The 21,210-nt window shown below is 45.0% G+C and overlaps 1 protein-coding gene across 1 annotated transcript in view; it reads right to left on the reverse strand.

Annotated features, from left to right (window-relative positions):
- XPR1 (xenotropic and polytropic retrovirus receptor 1) overlaps positions 1-20,988 on the reverse strand; it is a 109,734-nt gene extending 88,746 nt beyond the window's left edge. The window contains exons 1-2 of the mRNA XM_033067040.1: positions 20,869-20,988; positions 14,200-14,251 (exon numbers count right to left, since the gene is read on the reverse strand). Of these exons, the coding sequence (XP_032922931.1) occupies positions 14,200-14,251; positions 20,869-20,937 (121 nt within the window). The 5' untranslated portion in view covers positions 20,938-20,988. The remainder of the gene's footprint in view (positions 1-14,199; positions 14,252-20,868) is intronic.
- Between the last annotated feature and the right edge of the window lie 222 nt (positions 20,989-21,210).

Consider the following 21,210-nt stretch of genomic DNA (forward strand, 5'->3'; position numbering starts at 1 on the left):
CGGAGCCGTCACCGCCTGCAGTCACTCATCCCGTGCAGCTCCCAGCCTGGAAGTGAGCACCAGGCAGCACGGAACAGAGCTGCCTTCCTTAATTACAGACCAAGACTATTTGTAAATAAATAGATGTACAGAACGCTTATTAAATGGGCCATTTCTTGTTAGGATCCGAGCAGATAGTTTTTCTCCCACGCACTGAAGGAAAGCCCAGGAGATGAATTTAAGGTTGTTGGGCAGATTCTGCTTCCTCTTTTCCTCTCCTCAGAAACAGCTACAAGCTTTGCAACCCAACTGGGAACTTTTCTCCCCACCAACCAAAAGTTCCCCCAAGTGTGGCGTGCAAGAGCAGCACCGGATAAAACACAACTGGCTCTCAGATGGCACACTCCCTGCTCTGTTTAGATTTCAAATAGCTATTTGAGCCCTTGTTTTCAGTTCAAATAACCTCTTGTCACCCTCCAACAGGGGAAGCTGAAGATCTAGATAAATCAACTTTCCAAGGAAGCTCATGGCAACGTTATGCAAAGCAGAAAGAATGAGTGCTGCTCGATCCAAGTGCAAAGCAGCTGCACTCGCTTCCAACACAGCAGAGCTGGAATCGAGCTAAACATCCAGTAAGACTCAGTATTGGAAAATATCAACAATGTCAGTCTTGAAAGATTAAAAATTGAATGATGACTTAACCCAAATCTGTGTGCAGCCCCTTAAAAAGAGAAGTTGTCAACTCTGACCATACTTATGTATGGTCACTCAAGCAACTAAGCATTGCACATGAAGCACTTCCTTATTTTTGCTAATTTCTGTAAATAAACTTAAGATTGAAAAATGGAGAATGACAAAACACCAGTTACCAGGCAGTCCAAGTATTGCCTTAGCCTAGCCTATGGACTGGAAAAAGTAAAAACAAGGATGGGAAGAGAACTCACAGTGGCAGTTTTCTCCATTCTGTTACAGCTAACTATTTTTATCTGACAAAAGAATTAATTAAAATAATACCATCTCTTTGGGTTACAGTTACAAGGAGCTCCTAAAAGATGAAACCTATACTGACCTCAGATAATATTCTGAGAGGTTGGGGTTTACTTCCTCTATTTAAAAATCTCACAACAGCAGAATCACACAAGGACTGCAAGGTCTGATAGACATTTGCAAAAGAATTTAAGGAAGTTGTGAATTTAGCACTATGTCTAAATTTCTTCCCCCTCTTTTTTTTTTTTAAGTTTAGATTATTTCAAGTGGATCTCCTGCAATTAGTATAAAGTGATAATAAAGCAACCTTATAGGAACAGAAACTGAACACTTCATTCTCTAGACTATGCTCTCCACAAGAAGACCATTTTCAAACTCCAACAAGATCTTGGCTGAAGTAACTGCAAAATATTCAGAGAAAAGAGTGCAAGTAAAAACTTCCACAGAAATCTGATCTTCCGGCAGTGCACAGAATAAACCTCCCTGCAATATTTTAATTTTGCACTTCCAACACAGTTCAAAAATAAAGCCCTTTGGGTAACAGAAAGTTAAGGCAAATTTGAAGCTAAAATTTGGAAGGTACTATTTGCTATTTAAAAAAAAAAAAACAAAAAAACAACAAATTTGAAAGCCCACAGCAACAACCATTATCTTGAAGTTCTTGTGGCACTTCCCCTTGCTACAGCAGAGAATCATTCATTTATCTTCTACTGCATGTGGTGCTTGTCCAGCAAAGGTAACAGAAAAATTGAGAGTTTGGCCAAGAGCCATAACGGCAACTCCCCAAAGGATCAACATAGCTGGGAGTTATGGTGGAGAAATTCAGAAGGCAGGGAAAGAGAAATGACACAAGCCTTTTTTAACCACTCTAAAGACAGAAACAGTGCATGTAAGCAAAAATCTCAGATGTTGAGCTAATTATGTACAGAACAGCACACAAAGCTGTAATTCCCCTTCCTTACTTGATAAAGCTTCCAAACATCTCAGAAAATAATTGTCACACATGAGACCAGCCACTATGAGCCACATGCTACCGCTGAATGCAAAACAAGAGAGGAAAAAGAAACCAAAACAAAACGAGAATTGTGGCCAAGGTGCTAAGAGGGAAAGAGAGCAGAAACATTTCTTCCCAAACTCACCCCATTGTGACCCATATACCTCAGTAACCATGAAATCACTCCCAAAACAGATGGGGATAGCAAAACCCTGTGGCACGCCCTGCTGACCACACAAAAAGGATTCAACAAAATTACCTCACATGTAGAAGACAGCAGAGTTGCTACAATTAAAGTTTGCTGCCTTTGGCTTCAAAACAGCCAGTTAACATATTCCTGTAGGTTAAGTAAAGAGACCATAGACTCACCATGAAGGACTGGTGTTACTACTGAAATACCAAAGTAAAGGATTTGGCAAGTGAGCCTCCAAGTATTGTATTACCAACAGCAGGGGGAACCTTCTCAGCTGGTGAAGAGCTCCTGCATCAGCAATCCCTGACTGTACCAGCCTCCCTCTCCATGCCCCCAGGGAAGTGAATTCTCTGCCTGATGACTAATTCATTAATTAGTGCTTAGGCAAGTCCAAGCCCAGATCAGGCTCCTTCCAATGCTGTATTCCTCCTGAGCTGGAAGAACATCTGCCCAATCTTGAGTGCTACCACCACATCAACCCTGCTCAACCCGCTGAGAACACACCTGGAACTCAACCTGGAGGAGCTGCCTGAAAGCAGAAGAAACTGAAAGAGAAACTGGTACAGATCAATTCTAGCTGAGCTGCATTTGGATCTCTAAAATGGGAGGGAAAGATTTGAAAGCTCTTTTGTCAGGACTTTGAGGCTTGAGTTCCAAGTCCCATTTAACACCACAGTAGCAAACTGATCTTCCCCTCCAAGAAGAAATGGGTGCAGATAACACCAGAGCCAGAGGCAGCAGCTGGGGCAGAAGTGCCCTCATGCCCACGGAAATGTGAGCCAGGCAACAGGATTGGAGCCCTGACCAGCTCCTGGTTGCACACAGATGATCCCCCCCACTCTCTCCTCGCTCCTTCCCTTTCCAAGGCCTCACCACAAAAAGGACATCTGCTGAAGAGAGCAGCAATAAAGCTGTGGCAGGCTCCCTGTTGCTGATACATTGCTAAAAGTCACAGCTGATGCATGGGGTATTTTTGCAGGATCAGAAGTGCTGACCAGAACCAGCAGTCACTTTTCAGCAGGATCAGGACAGCAGATGGGGCTGATCAGGTGTGGCGAGCCCTTCAAGCTCAGCATCCTGTCTCTATCCTCTCGGCCTCCAACTGCTCAAAATTTCATTCACAACCTATATTTTACTGGCTTATCCTTTGAAACATGAAGCTTTAATAAACGAGTCTTATTGACACCATATTAATTAAATCCACACCATAACTGACTGTCAAAATCATCATCTCCAATATCCAAAATGCAATCTCTATAGAGCATAATTTAATCCAGTTTGATCACAGACAAGCAAAAGGTATTCTGATTTTTTCCCTTCCTTCGTCCTCCCTGGGAAACTTTCTTGTCTCTAGATGATAGTGAACTGCAATCTCCTAGAAGCTTCAGAAGCACATGGAACTTCTAAAAGTTGTTTTCCCTGCACCTTTGTTCACCGAGGTCCTGGCAGAACCAAGCCAAGGTGCAGCCCCAACCAAGGCTTTTAATGGAGACTTGTTCTCCTATGGCTGGGCAGGGAAGAAAGTGAACCTTTGCCTTGGACTGCTGCAGAGCTCAAGGATGATGAAATAGCATGGAATGTCGTATCAGGTTCTCAGAGTATTTCTCTCCTTGCTTTCTGATTGCTACTTCTGATTAAGGAAGACAAAGTCACACCAAAACACTGAAGTACAAGCCAAATTCCATTAAGGTTTTATAGAATTCACTTTATAGGTCCATCAGCCAATTCTGCTCATTATTACCCCATTGTACTGCCTCACCTGTGACTCACTCCTACAGCTGAGCCCATAAAGGAGCTGGGCTCACTCTCTGCAACCACACTGTACATGCTGCTGATGCCCTGACACACAGCATTCAAAACAAAGAAATTAATAACAAACTCACACAAATGATCCATCAGTTGGAACAGGAGAGAATTAACATTTAAAAATGGGGTTTTAGACCAGCAGTGCCCCTATAGCTGACCCCTGACAGGACTGACAAGCAGAGAGGCTGGCACTGAACTCTCTGTCTCAGCAGAGCCGTGCAGGGATGGGATCCCAGCAAGGAGGTTCCAGAATAGCAGCCTTGGCCACATGTCAGAACAAGTCTGTGGGACAAGACAGATCCCAAGTTATCTGCTCACCCACGCTGATCTTTGCGGCTCCTCTGCACTTTGCCCCACAAAGACATTAGGAGCATTTATAAAAACATGCAAAAGCAATTACAGTAAAAATAAAACCAAGGTTATAAACACAGTCTGGATGTCAAATTTGCCTCTTTTTCTATTTAGAGCTGGCATTTCAGCATGCAAAAAATTCTTCACTCCCCCTCTAAAATGTGTGCCTGGGGCTATATAGCACATGCAAAATAAATTGCATTTATATTGGTATTTATATTCCCCTCTTCTCGACCATACTGCCTTGCCTCTCCTGTTTAGTCAAATAGCCTGCCAGCTTCTCATCAAGAAGTAGAAATTGGTTTTCCATCTCCTAGGAGATAAACAAGGCTTCCCCCTTGCAGAGGGGAAATTAAGCTGCTGAGTGCACAATTCGAGAAGCCAGTGCCCAGAAAGGCTTTGCATCATCCCAGTGATGTCTGTACGCTCTGTCATCCTAGTCACCACCCTGGACAAAGAAAAGCCACTTTTAAAAGCAGATTTATGTATTTTCATGAAGTTTTCTTTGTGATTTTACTTAAATATAGACAACTCTGACTCATAGTGCTGCTGCCTTACAACGAAGGAATGTTATGTACTCTTGTCATACCAGAGGTTAGTAAAATATGCTTGATACATCTCCCTGGTTCCCCCTTCTCAGTTCCCAAAAGAACTAAACTAAAGGATCAGGCTTTCACAATTGGGCTTTACTAATTCAGGGAGAAAAGGTTATCACATTCAACAAAGGTAGCATAAAACAATCTAAAATATTTTAACTACATGGCCATGTAATAAATACAATAATATTCAAATGTCTAATAGACATTTTGAAGTAATTTTTTTAACACTGGCTTCATAAAACCAAGATGCTGTAGTTTTGCTGTTTTAAGATGTAACTAAAGATTATGTATTTACAAAAGTCACAGTTACATTTTAAAATGGATCCATTATCTGCTGGATGTCAAGCTGTAAGGCTACAGACAGTGTTAAAATACACAAGTAGCTTTCATTTTTACTTCAGAAATCAGGAAAGACACGTCACCAGACGTGTCACCAGACACATCTTTGCCACATTGTTGTTAACTGTAAAATTACTTAATCAAAGAGACAGACCTTCTCATGTTGAAAGGCTAATTGTGCAATAGTCTCTTCATGGTGTGGCCTTACAGCAGATTAAGAGAACATAAAGGACCACTCTAGGAAAAGGGACAGCCTTTGGTCCTCCACCACATCACACAGAGATGTCACCACTCCATGGCCACTGGCATGTTGGCCATCTTTCTGAAGCATCTCACAAGCAGCTATGATGGAGAAGAATGAAATCTCCTTCCAGGGACACTCTGCTCATTCCCTTGCCCACAGCATGCATTTTTAAAGAGAGAAACCAATCAAACTTAATTCATGTTGCATTATTCACTGAGTAGCTACAGTCCCATCCAAAAATCTTAATTGTCTAATAATTCAAGTCATCTATATCAAACACAGCACCAAAAAAAATGACTAGAAAGCTAGAGGCTGCCTCACACATATGCACACACACACTAAATCTTGCTGTTAAAATGTCTAGTGAAGCCTTTTTTTGAAACAAAGCAATAAATACTGACCTCTTGCATAAACATGTGCAGTGCTCTTCATGTGTACAGCCACTCTGCTGCCTGATATAACACTGCTGTCTCAGGAGTGCTGGCTGTCAATCTTCCAGCATTGCAAATCTACTTTCCAACCCTTGATTTCTGACCATTAACATGAAATCTGGCATATTCCAGCTAAATTATAAGCACTGTTAATTCCTCTAACCACAGACTGGCATCTTAATATATGGGAAAGCAAATGCAGGAAGGAAGGGAAAAAAAAAAGAAAAAGGCACAGCTGAACATTTCTGTTGTTGGTGCTACCCTACACACACCATTAAAGATCATCTACACCCATTCTGCAGCAAAAGGTTTGCAAACCTGCCAGAGAAACCAGTCTCTAGGCCCAGCCTGGACTGCCAGGTCCAGCTCCCACCATTTACCTCCTGCACCACACCCAGCTCTTGGATTATCCTGGGTATAGCAGGATATTGAGTCCTCTTAGCACTCAATACCAAAAGATGCTGAAGTAAAGAAGAAAAACACACAGGACAAAATTACAGAGCAAAATGGTGAAGAGTCTAGAGGGGAAACCATATGAGGAGAGGCTGAGATCACTGGGTTTGTTCAGCCTGGAGAAAAGGAGACTCAGCACAGTCTACAACTTCCTCATGAGGGGCAGGCACTGATCTCTGCCCAGTGACAGAGAGAATGGCCTGAAGCTGTGGCAGGGGAGGTTTAGGTTGGGTATTCGGTAAGGGGCGTTCATCCAGAGGTGGCTGGCACTGAACAGGCTCCCCAGAGAAATGGTCACAGCACTAAGGTGACAGAGTTTAAGGAGCATTTGGACAGTGCTCTCAGGCACACGGTGTGAGCTCCTGGGGATGGCCCTGTGCAGGGATGATTTGGGACTCCACGATCCTTGGGGATCTCTTCCAACTCGGAATCCTCTATGATTCAATTAACTGCCTGTTCCTAAGCCTTGAGCCTGTTCTTTGGTACACTTAGGACTCATGTTCTTCATGCAGCATGAATGTGTCAGAGCAATCTCAGCTGCTGCTGAAGTTGCACAGAACACAGCACAAAACAGAGGAAAAGGCAGAATTGCCTAGCAGCAACACAAGTTTCCAGGCTTGTCCACACAGACGAAGCAGAGAAGCAGCCATGAGTTGGCCATGGGGCAAATGGAAAGGGTGAGGAAGTCCAGCATTCCCACTGACTGCAATCACAAGCTTCCTTCACAAAGAAATGGTGATCAACCTGCTAAACCACCTACCCCCTCCATGACCTTCTTGGTCCCACACCACCCCAGAGAGCCCCAGGGAGGCTCCCATCGGCTCCAGGAGACTTTCTGAAACAAGTGGTTTATAAGAAGTGAAAGAGTTCACAGCATCTGCCAGCAGGACAGGACCCTGAGCACACCAGCAGGCCCTGAACATACTCTCAGACCACAGCTTGAGAACCTGTGGTCTATGGGACAATGATGACATCAAATTTTGTATTGGCTGGTTGTCTCCACAATCAACAAATCACTTTCAATCACTCAATCACTACTCAGCCTGGGGACAGGCATTCTAGCAGAGAATTGTGTTAGGACAGGGTGTAATAGTTTGCAATCTGAAAGAGGGTCAGTTTAGATTACACATAAGGAAGATGGGTTTTTTCACAGTGAGGGTGGTGAGGCCCTGGCACAGATTGCCCGCAGAAGCTGTGGCTACCCCACATATAAAAATCTTCAAGGCCAGGTTGGATACAGGTTGGAGCAATCTGGTCTAGTACAGGGCATCTCTGTCCATGGCAGGAGAGCTGGACTAGATGACCTTTACAGGTCCCTTCCAACCCAAACCACTCCCTGATTCCATTCTGTGACACCAGCTCTGTGCCTAACCTGACCTTTACTCCACATCCACGTTACACTCTTTACTGGTTAAGCACAATTCAGCCTCTTGGTGCTCATCACCTCAGAGGAAGTCACTGTACCAGCAGTGTGCTCTGAAGGCACAGAAAGTGGCAGGGCTTGGTACAAAGCAGTCTCTGTGCTGAGTTGCTGTGAGCACTGAACCGCTTCTGACAGCAAAATGACTTCTACATGAACACACAGTACTCCACATTTTCACACAGGCATCTGTGCTCCAAATATTTTAGTGAGCATCCAGCTGTTCTCCCTGGACCCTACTCCAACCATATGCACTGTTTACCTTTCAAATTTTATTGCTCCAGGGGAAGACAAACCAGACATCATCTCCTTCTCTAAATGCTGGTATGCTGCCAAGTTCTCCTCCTGTCCACCGCTTGCACACTCTGGGAGCTAACGTTTTCCACAAGCCCAATAACCTATTTTTCTGCATCTAATCCAACACCTGGCATCAGGTCTCCAACTGAGAAGAGGATTGCCATGGGATTATATATTTTTTTGGTTAGTTTACTTACTAATTATAATACAGAGGCCTACAGACTGAATTACAGCCTAGACAGAATCAAAGACCTGCATCTGGGGTGTAGGACACCAACCCCCGTGTCCTCATGGGTGTGTGACAACACGTTGAAATAAAGACAAAGCATTAATCTCTTTGTGGCTGCTTCTGATGTGCAGCACTTCTGTTGAAGACTCTTTTAAGCCTTAAGCATTCCCATGTAAACAAAACCTCAAGCCGCTACAAAGTAAGCTTGTGCAATTGGAAATAAATGTTTATTTTGAAATAAAAAGAAGACATCTGCATATATACAGACAAATCATAAGCCTTTGATCAACCCTACAAAGCATCTCTGTATATAACAAAAACTGCCAGGCTCATAACTTCCATGGAAAGAAAAAGAATGTGATGTCCCACACCCTACTTATTCACCAAGATTATTTATCCCCCTAAAGAATACTACTTTGTTTAGTCAGATAACACAAATAAATCCAAACTAAAGATCTGTAGCTGTCAGTTAACAGGGCAAGTGCTTTACAAATGAAAGCAGAAACAATGGTAGAATGATATGGGCCATGCTGCCAGTGCTGGCAGTCTCAGAATGTCCCAAACTTGCACCTCTTACTTTCCTAATCCAGGTGACCACAAAGATTACAGGCACCAGTAGAGGATATCTGTCACCACTAAAGATTTTCCCCTACCAATTAATGTTGATTTAACACCACCTCTTACTTTTGGGTTTGAATTCTACCCTAGAGCACCTGTAGTCCCCACTCCTACCCCAATACACCATTCCATCCCCACAGAACCAGCATGATCCTTGTTTGAAAGGTGCCACTGGAATTCAGGATTGGGGTTAAGTAATCTCCATAATAAGAGGATACAACAGGACAGTCTTGTACTATCTGATATTACAACAACGATATTTGTTTACACAAGTATTAAAGGGAGGATAAATTTAAATATCTGAAAGGCAAATATTCTAGGAAACACAATTTAGAGTGGCCCCTGTCCATTGAAGCAGATAATGAGGATGAATAATTTACAGCTGCACTTTGGTGCCCGCTGCAGCCAAGGAGAGGAGCATCGTAAGGAGCTTGGGGAGGTGCTGACACATCTGCTCACCAAGTGGAATAATCAGGAGCACTCCGAGCAAGAGTGGTCCAGTAACCTGTTTTACTTAGGTGACAAATGGAACAGGAAGCAGTGGGAGGACAAGGAATCAACAAAATAAAAAAACCCAAACCAGCATGCTCCCAGTGAGGTCAGAATTTCAGGCTTTTGCAGTACTGCACATTCTGCCTCAGAGGAAAACAGAGCTCTGCTTGGGTTTCACCTCTAAATCATCACAGATTCTTGCTATAGGTATCTTAGGGTCAAAAAAGGGCCCTGGCCTGGTCCAGCACACTTGCATTCAGTGCCACAGGGACTCAGGAACTGTAAATGATATCGTGGGAGCAGCATCCTCTCGTCCCCCTGTTCGGGTAACAGTGAGCAGAATGCAACAGCCTACAAAGCAAACATGCTCCAAAGAACTCTCCAGAAAGCCAAGCAAGTCTCATCATACAGCTGGGAATCCAGCACCATTTGATACCTTTTCCAGTGATGTGCATGGGATTGAATTAACAGACTGAACACTAATTTAGTACAGATGTTGCTCAGGTGGAAGGATGGTGCAGGTGTCATCAGGGGATTGCCTTGTAAAAAGATGAGGAACATCTGGAGGAATAAGACTGGCACGTAAAAACTGTCATTACAAAGGAGACAGATGGATTAAAAAAAATGTATCTTTGAACAGATTAAAGAAATCTATGTGTACAGCTAGGAACTGCCAGGGAAGACATGCCACGATCTGGAATAACTCTTCACAAAACACAGGGAGCCACAGCACCCTGCAATTGTGTGAGGGGACAGCTATAAACAACCTCCTACCACACAGCCTTGATAGGTTTTGTTTATCCACCTCTATAAGGTTTTTTGTTAAAATCAGTCCGTTTATTACCAAAAATAGGAAAAAGCAGATAAGCAGATAGACATAGGTGTGATTCAATGTAGCACAGTGAGAGGGGTCACCATACATCCACAGGACAAGCTGAACAATTTAGCGCCAAGATCCTCTTCCCAGCAGCACTTTGTCCACTGAAGTAGCCCAAGCAACTATCCCTTGCAGAACTTAAGAGTAATTCTGAAGTTGGGTTTTTTGACACACTCACACACAGAAAATGTCTAAATACAAACCCAAAGAAAGCTATACATGATGGATAGCTCACCTATTACCTGCCCTGTCTCTTACTGACAACATGCCTTGGTTGGGTAGCACATTTTTTCGTTGTTTTAAAGAATTTCCAAAGTGCTTTCAGCATTCTGCTAAGCAATAGGAAGCATTTCTGTCTATACAGAAATTTTACTGACGTAGTAAGCAGCCTGCAGCAGAAATCTAAGAAATTCATTCACAAATGCCAGATCACACATTCAGCCGAGCAGAATAAGAACCAGGAACAGCCTCAGCTTTGCTGTACAAAACTCCCTTGTCTTCACAATCCAATACATTATCCAAAGATTAGCTTACAATTCATGCAAGGTAAATCAAAGCCAACTCTGGAGCTCTGCAGCATGTCTGTGATCAACGAGATCAATTAGCAAATGGATTTTAGTTAGACCAGTCTAAAATGAGATTACATCAGGCTCATACTGGGAGGCTGGGTTTCAGTAGCACAGCCCTGTAGTTTCTGTGCTAACTCAAAATAACACAGAAGTATCCATTGCAAAATCCATATTAAACTGGAAACATGCAGGCCAACAGCCAGCCCCTGACAATAGCTACTACATTCCCTCCCAAAATGCAAGGAGCTTGCTCCATCTCCTCTGAGAGGGACTAGAGCAGCATTCTGGGCATGGCTGGTGTGCAGTCACATCCTAAACCTGGCCTAAAGTTTCTAAACAAAGGCAGAAGGGCTTAAAAAAGAGAAAGATGTAAGCAACAGGGATGGGAAAAAGGTGTTGATTCATTTCCAGCACAAAGGTGAAGGAATTAGTGTAACTGCTCTCCACTTAAGGGCACTCAGGCAGACAGACTTAAATAGGAATGGTGCAAAACAGTTTGGATTACATTCTCTACAGTACAGAGGAAAAGACCCAAGCCCTCCAAAAATGAACAGAACATTTTTCTACTGATGGAAACTGTCTTAAGTCATTGCTTTCCTTTTGTGGAGGTTTTTAAAGCATCAAAGGAGGCAGAAGCACGTTAAAATTCTAACAGTGTTTAAAGGAGCATAAATATAATATTTTATTCTTCACCTCCTCTTGCTTTGCCAACTATGTTTACACACAAACATCACAGCACATTACAGAACACCACTGTAACACAAGCACTGAAAAGGAAAAAATCAAAATGCTGAATTATAACACTTTGAAACAAGCAACTCAAGCCCACCTTGAAATTCTAGATAACCCTAGCCAAGCTCAGGAAGCCACATTCCAACATCAGACTACAGAGTTCCATTAGCACAGACACCATTTGCTCATGCTGTCCGTAACAAACCAATGGACAGAAGAGAGGAGGAAAAAAGTCTTATAATTGTTCCAGTCTCCCATAAAAATATTGCTGAGTTTTCAATAACATTAGTAAGTTGTCCTTAAAAGTTACTATAGTCAGTTTGGCCTACACAGAAGACTTCACTTGCTCTTAGTCTTACATTGTTGGGGAGGAAGATCTGTGGGTGGCTTTTACACAATTCTACTACTTTAAAATACAGTAATTTCACGAATACAAGCCGCAGCAATTTGACAAAAATTTTGGTGGAAACCCGGAAGTGCGGCTAATAGTCGGGGGCGGCTAATATGTGAATAATTTTCTGACATTTACAACCCCAGACGTGCCAGTCAGGGCGCCGAGCCAAGCACCTGCCAGTAAAAGCCGGCATTCCGCGATTGTTACAGTGTTACCGTGTTGCCCTGGCTCTCCCTGCAGGCAGCACGGGGGGCGGGGAGAGAGGCAGGAGAGCTCTCTTCTTCCCTCCTCTGCCGCAGCCCAGGGGAGGACGTGGGGGGGGGGGGGGGGTGCCGCGCCGCCATTGCCGCGGCTCCGGGGAGGGGGAGGGAAGTGCGCACCGCCATTGCCGCGGCTCCGGGGAGGGGGAGGGAAGTGCGCACCGCCATTGCCGCGGCTCCGGGAGCCGACGGGAGCCCCGCACAGCCATTGCTGCGGCTCGGGGAGGAGGCGGGGTGCTTTGTCCGCGCCCGCCGCCGGCGCCACGGGCGCGGGAAAGCTCCGTCCCCGCCCGCCGCCGCTGCTGTAGGAGTGGGGGAAGCTCTGTCCCTGCCTGCCACCGCGGGGCAGCGCCGACCCGGGGTGACCAAGCCCAGTGGCAGCAGCGGCCGGCCCCGAGCGGCAGCGCCGGGCTGGGCCACCTGGCCCCGTCAGCGGCCCCTAGCGGGCCGAGCCTGCACAGCCTTAGCTCAGCCAGTAAACCCCGCCCTCCCGCGGTTCTGTTACTAATTGCACGCGGGTCCTCGCTGCGAACGACAGAGCGGCTTATATGCGGGTGCGGCTTATCTATGGACAAAAACCGAAATATTTGCCAACACCCAGAGATGCGGCTTATACTCAGTGCGGCTTGTATTCGTGAATTTACTGTAATAAAGCAAGACTTTCCTCTTTGCCAATGTATATTGAGTTTTCCAAAGATAACCCATAGATTTTGGATTCTAGGACCATAACCTTTAAAAACCTAGTTCTAGGAATACTGTACTTGAGAGAAAAGTGTGATTTTTTTAAGAACAAAATTAGCAGGATTAGTTGAGTGAGCTACTAAGTGTCACACTAAATCTAAAAATTACACCTGCCTGAGCATTGCTTCCACAAAGTTTTCAGCTTGGAATGCACCTCTGAAGAGTTTAAGGACAAACTGCCCTATCCCACACACAATCAAGCTATTAATTACTGCAGCTCTGGTTTTAAAATTCTAAGCAAAGAGCAGGTGGAGATGAGTTAAATTTTTTTTAAAACGCCACATGATATTAACTACGTCACACCTCATTTCCCCAGTTCTAATCAACAAAAATTAATGACCTAACATGAAGAGTGACCAGCATTACTGATGTTAGACAACTGACTACACCAGGAGTAGCACTTGTTCTCTTGCTCTATAATTACACAAGAATCCCAGAGCCATGTTCAGAAATTAGTAATATTAAGTCTGCAATCAAAGTGAAAATCATAAAGGTAAGGTTATAAAGCAGTTGAAAATTCATGTGAAGGGCAAGAAAGTAAGGAGTGAAGCAACACAGAGGCAAAAACTCTTCAGTACTTTAAAGACAACAAAAGGAAGAAAGTAAAAGGCTTCATTAAGAAATTTGGCACAGAACAGCACTTAATTAAACAAACTATTTAAAATGCAGTGAGCTTAAAACCAAACACCCTACTAGAATAATCTAGAGTAGTCAGAGACAATAAACACATGCAAACAAGAAGATATACTCATGTCCCCATGGGAGAGGCAGCACAGCATTCAGGGAGGACACAGAACAAAAAGATGAGACTCTTCCAGCCCAAATCACCAGTAACAAACCAGGAACCAGTGTCTCTCCAGCACAGCTATCTCCCAGAGTGGCTGGCTCTCACAGGAAAACAAAGCTCTATTCTCAAGCAATGAAGAAAATACTTCCACCACTGAATGACCTTATAAGCAAGAGGAATCCAGCTGTTGCTGTCTCAAACTATACAAAGACATTTATTGTCCTAATGAAAGAGGACGAAGCGTTCTAACAATCAAAAATAGCATGCAGGCTGTCAAAGGCCAGGCTTTTGCCCATCAGGATATTAAGTTTACCAATTTAGGAGGACTGAGGACAGAAAAGTAGCAGGACTACGTGTCCAGTACCCAGTGCCAAGAAAAACACAACTGTGGGTTACAATTTGCTTACCTTCTATAGAAGGGGCCTGGTCCACAGCCGCATATAGCATCTCTTTCAAAGCCTGCAAGGGAGAGGCAGAGAATGAGGAATACAGTATTAAAAGAGAAAAAAAACATTACACTGTTTTGATACACCTGTTTGATAACAAAAGCAATTAAAGCCCTTCTATCCTGCAGACTGGCACAGAAAGCCACGGTACGTGATGTCAAGGCTATCACACATATTTCTGTTCACAGTTGAAACAGGTTCACGTTTACTGACTGCTTTGTCTAAAGCCTGTTATCCTACTAATCTATAAAATCTATTCCAACTGTACATTTTAATATCTTCCTTTGGAAAAATGTTTCCCAGTTGGTAGGATGTAAAGCCTTTACACTAAGAAAATGAAGAAATAACAAAACCTGAAGTGTTGCGTGACACAGAGGAGTTTGTCAAGGCCAATGGAGGAAAAGCAGCCTCAGGGATTTCTCATCACTGTTATACAGGAGTCACCACTCAAAACCACACATACATTCTAAAAGCTGAAGACAACATGATGAAGGAGATTTGGGAACCAAGGGTGACAGCCTTCTCTAGAGGTGCAAACTGAAGGGCAACACTGCCACCAGCCAGAATTAATTAGTTAATTAATTAATCAGGTTTCAGGTCCTGGAGGCACCATGAGCTGCCTTGCAGCTCCTTCCTGGAAGGCCTCTTTCCAGGCAGTTGTTAAGGTGCTGGTGTCATTAAAGATCTGCTCACTCACATCCACATAAACTGAATTCAGATCAATGACTAAAGGAATGAGGAGAGTTCAGGGCAGGGTCACAATGATCATCAGAGGGTTGGAGCACCTCTGCTATGGAGACAGGGAGAGAGAGCTGGGGGTGTTCAGCTCCAGAAGAAAAGGCTCCAGGGAGCTCTTAGAGCCCCTTCCAGTGCCTAGCAGGGCTCCAAGAGAGCTGGGGAGGGACCTTGGACAATGGCCAGGAATGACAGGACAAGGGGAAATGGATTCAAACTGACAGAGGGCAGGTTTGAATAAAATATTAGGGAAAAAATCTTCCCTGTGAGGGTGCTGAGGCCCTGACACAGGTTGTCCAGAGAAGCTGTGGTTGTCCTGTCCCTTGAAGTGTTCAAGGCCAGGCTGGACAGAGCTTGAAACAACCTGGTTTAGGGGAAAGTGTTCCTACCCATGGCAGGGAATTGGAACAAGATGATCTTAAATGTCCCTTCCAACCCAAAATATTCTAGGATTTTATGAATAACCTGAACCATAATTTTGGAACTAGAAGCCACAGGGAAGGACCCATTCTTACTGCAAAGTGATTTGCTTATGCACACCTCACATCTTAATGCCCATACTGAATGTGAGTACCCTCCTCCACCAACACAAAAAAACCTGATCTTATTCCCTCACTTTTGAGCCCATAGAAATGTAACACAAAAAAGTCATTCAGGTCTTCTTAGTTCCTATCTATCCTGCCTGATTCTCAACATATCCCATACTTCTATAATCCTGAAAGACAGTAGAAGCAGAGGTTTTTGTGTCATAGTACCCCAAGATAAAACCTCCCAACCTGAATAACAAATCCCCAAAACACCCTCAAGGTAAAAACCACCAGCTCAGCAGCTGGGAACTGAGCCCTGTTGTAACACGGTGGTTACGATCCTGTTGGGTCAATACAAGGTCTAAAGGACAAGTCTGTTTACCACGAGATACCCAAGGTGGCTGCTTACACCGGCAGCTCTGGCATCTCTCAAAGGTCTGGCTCCTGAGTCCACAGAGGTCTCAACAAAGGTCACTTGCATAATTGTTTTCCCAACTGAGCCACTGCTGGATGATCCTCATTCCAGCAGCACAGCTCTCCTGTACTCTTGGAGCTTTTCTAAAATTCCTCGGGAACACTGGCCGCTTCAGTCTCTTCCCCGCATGACTCACCGGTCAGCAGCACATGATCTGCTTCTGCACACCAAGTAGTCAAAAAGTCTTCCTCCTTTTCCACCCCAGTCACCATCCTCACCTACCTGTAACTTTTTCCATGAACCACAACGTGACACAGGATAAACAAACCATAAGAGACAGCACATTGAAAGTCACTGTACTAACAAGTCATTCTTAACCCAGAGGTAAACCCAGTGTAATTCCTATCTCTGATTTTATCAGTCATTTAAAAAAAAATTAAAAAGGACAACATTGACAGTCCTGCATTAAGCAGTCTTGAAAGCTGAAGGTGTCAGTCGTCCCACAGACCTCTCCCCATGCACACTGACATAGTACAATCTGGCAGCTGCAAGGCAGCAGATTTTGTTACTGCTTTCCTGACCTATATAAGTAAACCAATAACCTGAAAGTGAAAGACTCACTGCTCCTTCACACCTAAACTATTTAGTCCTCTAGATTACAGAATTTTAGAACCAATCACTTACAAAAGTTATCCATCACTGTCAATGTGAAACACTTAAGAATTACTCTTTCTGCCCTCAAACTAAACAAAATGGGTTATTTCCCTGCTTTAGTCTGTGCCAGTGCTGCACCTTGCACCATCAGTAAACTTGTGTAAATACATATGAGACAACAAAAAAAAGGCAAAAAGAAAGCACTTGGAAATGCAACCATCAGACCTTATCAGTGAACAAAATCAAGGACAAAAACCTTAAAACACTCAAAAAAACCCCAGTTTTAAAGGAGTCTTTCAAACCACTTAAGCTCCTCTAAGCTCCTCCGCTAACAGCCCGAAGGACAAATAGTGAAATAGCACAACAGATTTGTGTCAGGAGGTGGCAAGCCTGGGTGTGAACTGCCTATCATGAAGCTGGGTTTGACGAGCAGAATTGGCCACCTCCCAAAAACTGAAAGCCTGTTTCTGCAAGAGAGACTCTGACGGCAAGCAGGCAACCTCAGCTATGAGTTTCCTCTCCCCCCACCTACTTCCTGCTGCAGGTGGTGTCTGGGAGAATTGATGCCTAAAACTTAGCAACCTGTCTCTCTTCTGCAACAGCAAAAGGACTTAAAACCTGGGGTCTCCCTCAAAGGGAATGGAGGTCACACTTTACCCATCTCTCCCATGAACTTTGCACCTGTAATAGCTGTTCTGCTCCTCCTCCCTCCCCAGTTGCTGCAATTTCAAAAGGTATTATGTGCTTTTTCTATAAAAATACCATCAGACTTCTGCAGAGAAACGAATTCAGGCCAGATTAACTGCAAACCAAACAGCCATCTGGCAACTGTACAAGTGAGATGTACAGTTCCATCAGCTGGACGTGCAGACACACATTTAGAAGTCTGAGCACAGAGCAATGCTCTCCTCCTGAAAGCAATCCAGAGAGGGACACAAGAGCAAAGGAACCCAGGAGGGTTTGTGGATAAACAGAGAACTAACTACCCCAATATTTCATTGCATCAAAAATGAGCATTATATGCAGCAGAGCACACTCTCAACCAAAAAAAGCATCAGCTGAAATTCATGCAAGTTACCTGAATTTGACTATGTGGAAATGAGAATTCAGTCATCTGACACAAAAAGTTGGGATTGTGTTTGTTTTTGTGTTTTTCTTAGTTTCCATTTTTCCTGTTTTCATATTTTTCCAAAGGAACTGAAGGGTAAATGAATGGCCCAAAACTTTTAAGGCAAAATGTGCATTGAAGCAGTGCATACCACAGCTGTAGTTTAACAGGCTAGGAAAATGTGACTCACTTTACAGATGAAAATACACTGCCAGAGCCCCTAAAACAAGGTGAGCAAACCCTTTCACTGCTGCTGCCCGGGTCAGGCACATCCACACATCATTCCATGCAGTCTTCAGAAGGGAAATTTGGAATGGAAAGCCAAATCAAGTCAATCAAGGCTTGCCTAAAGCTCCACATGATTGTTGGCTCAGTCATGGTGAATGTCTTTGGGAAAAGCTGAATGAAACAGAATAGCATTCATTGCAATTTCCATACTTTCTACAAGCACACTTAGAATACTTAAACTAATTATTTTTGGAGGGAAAGAGCATGTTATTGGTAAGAAGTTTTGAGGACTGTCAATTTTTAAAGACCACCTGAAAGTGAAACTACATTTTTAGGTATTGAAAACACAACAGCCTCATTATTCTTTCTGATGTTATCACCTACAGATTACACCTGGTCTGACAGGCAAAGATCCCACAGGCACACTCCAAATCCCATGCAAGGATCTCCCAGGTTACCTGGGTCCTGCCACACTTCTGGAATCACCTGCTTTCCAATGGAACTAAATACCAGAGTAGAAAATTAAGATGAGGGCATGGAAGCTTTATGATAATGAATGACTTAGAGAAAGCAACTTCTGCATCATCTTTTAGTCCTTTCATGGGGAAATGCTTCAAACTGAAAGAGAGCAAGGTTAGATCAGATATCAGGCAAAAAGTCTTCCCTGAGGGTGGTGAGGTCGTGGAACACATTGCCCAGAGAAGCTGTGGCTGCCCCATCCCTGGGAGTGCCCAAGGCCAGGTTGGACAGAGCTTGGAGCAACTCAGGATAGTGGAAGATGTCCCCGCCCATGGCAGGGGATGGGACAAGACGGGCCCATTGCAACCCAAACCATTCCAGAATTCTGTGATCTTGAACGTGACAGCCTGAAAATGGGAAGAACCTTTTCAGAGTTAAAAGCCTACCCAAGATCTCTCACTCTGACAGGGTGGTTCCTGCTTTAATTAACCAGGAAAATATATAAACTGTGAGCTGATGAAACATTATGACACTACAAAATATACAAATAACGTTTTAAAATGTTACTGTGACACCTTCTGTAAGCAGCACTGCACACAAGTAACACAGGCCGAATTTAACCTCCCATTTGCCAATCAACACCTGGGAATCTTTCCGCACAAAAGAGGGCTGGGTGCTTTTGCCTCAAGTATAACCAGCAAGTAAACGGAGGCAGTGCTGGGCTTTTATGCACTGCACCCACACGACCACCAGTTACTGAATAATAAATGCCAGGCTATTCCATCACTGTAATATGCATGAGCAGGAGGTTGACTCACATCCAGCCAGCTGCAGCAAGGCAAACAAAGAGTTTGAAAGTTATTGCTGAAAGGGAGGGTGAGGTTTGTGTTTTCGTTCACTCCACATTAAGCTGTCTATCCAAGGAGGAGATTACTCGTGATTAGAAAGAGTAACAACTTGAAGGAAGTTTTTACTGAAATCTACATTTTAAACTGGGATGAGGAAGGGAGAATGACATCATAGTAGTGCCCTAGTTAAAACAGCTGAAAATTAACCTCCCATAATGAAAACAGTGGCCGACAAGCAGCAGAGCTCTTCACACATTAATCAAGGTGTCGTAGTTCACTGGGTCTCCTTACCCTCTCTCCACAGCTGTTTGCTCAGCATGCAGCCAGATCTTTCACCCTTTTATTTCCCCCTTGCCTTCCCCTCCGACCCACCTCCAAAGCTGCTCTTAGGAAGACATCCAAGTTTTCTGTTTCCAGGAACACAGGACAACTCTCACAGGGATAACCCATCGGAGACATGATGCAGAACTAAGCTGGCCCTTTATTTTATCAAGACAATGGTTTTCCTCCTCCTCAAAGACTGATGGCATTATTTGGCCATCTAGCTCTCCACATAATTCAAGGAGATCACAATATTGTTGTAAAGCCAAATCCAACTGCAGTTTTTATTTAAACATCCGTTCCTCTGCAGTCAGGTAAAGGAAAACAAAGGAAGAGTGAATAGGGCAGATATAAACTTTTCAAGCTCGACATTATAACAAAGCAAGCTAAGATAAATGGGGTTTTCCTTGCAAATGCAGACAGATTAATAGGGACAGTATAAATAAATTGCTATTATACTCCTAGGGAGAAAATAAAGGCCCTCAAACAATAACAAATGTTGCATGGTTTTAACTGAGTCAATCAGTCAAGAAGTTTTGCTGATCACGGCTGTCCTATAATCAGCTTTCCGTTGTCTAGATTTAATTATTACTTGTGGAAAAGACATCGCTGGCACCTGCCACTTTTACTGCTGACGCTGAAATAGGAAATGGTTTTACAACAAACAACCACTTCCAGCTCCGTCCAGTTCAACCCAAGCCCAGAACCGGTGTGATAAATCTGAAACGAAGCAATCAGCGTGACCTTTAGCAGGCTGGCGCGATAAAGCCCGAAAAAGCTGTATTCTGCAGATAATTCACGATTAATGCAGCAGAACTTGGCGCTAACAGTGCTCATAAACGCCCCGACTCGAGTGTGAAACAGCGAGATGCAGAGCCTTACTTAAAGATGATAAAACGGGAATAGCTGGGGGTTTGGTGCCCTGTTCTGGGGGGCTCGGGGCAGCCGAGAGCAGAACCGGCGGCTCCCGGCAGGGCAGGGAGTGCGACGGGAGCTGCCCAGCGCAGCAGGACCGCCCTTGGGAGGCCGGGAGCCTCTCAAAGTCACCGCTCTGAAGCGGGAACCGGCGCTGCTGCCGAGCCCCGCCGGGGCTGCGGCGGGGCCGGGGGTGCCCGGCGGCGAGCGCCGCACCGCGCGTGTGCCCCGACCTCTGTCCGCCGGCAAGGGGTGACAGGCGGTAATTAACTCATCAGTTAATGAACCGGACAGCAGAGGACACACACACAAACATACACACACACACGCTGCCGCTCCATCAGCAGCGCCCCGCGGCACGGCGGGCACCGAGAGGCGCGGGGGCCGGGGCCGGTGCCCGCAGCCTTGCCCGGGCCGTACCTCATACTGGATGTACTGCTTCCGCCACTCGGGGGTGATGTGCGCCGCGAGGTGTTCGGCGAACTTCATCCTGCCGCCGCCGGCGGGCCGGGGCCGCGCTCGCTCCGCGCCCGCAGAGCCGCCTCGGCGGCGCCTGGCTGCGAACGGGCGTCGGTAGTGGGGGGCGGGGGGGGTCCGCCGCCACCGCACATGGGCCCCCGCCCGCCCGCCCCGCCACTCCTCAGCCCGCCTCGGGCCTCCTCAGCGCCGCCCCGCCGCTGCCGCCGCCTCCTCGGCCGCCGCCGCCGCCATGTTCGCCACCGCCTCCCGCCGTCACCGCCCGCAGCCAACCGGCACCGGCAC

The sequence above is a fragment of the Catharus ustulatus genome, chromosome 9 (assembly GCF_009819885.2).
Source record: "Catharus ustulatus isolate bCatUst1 chromosome 9, bCatUst1.pri.v2, whole genome shotgun sequence".
In the NCBI taxonomy this organism is placed as follows: Eukaryota; Metazoa; Chordata; class Aves; order Passeriformes; family Turdidae; genus Catharus; species Catharus ustulatus.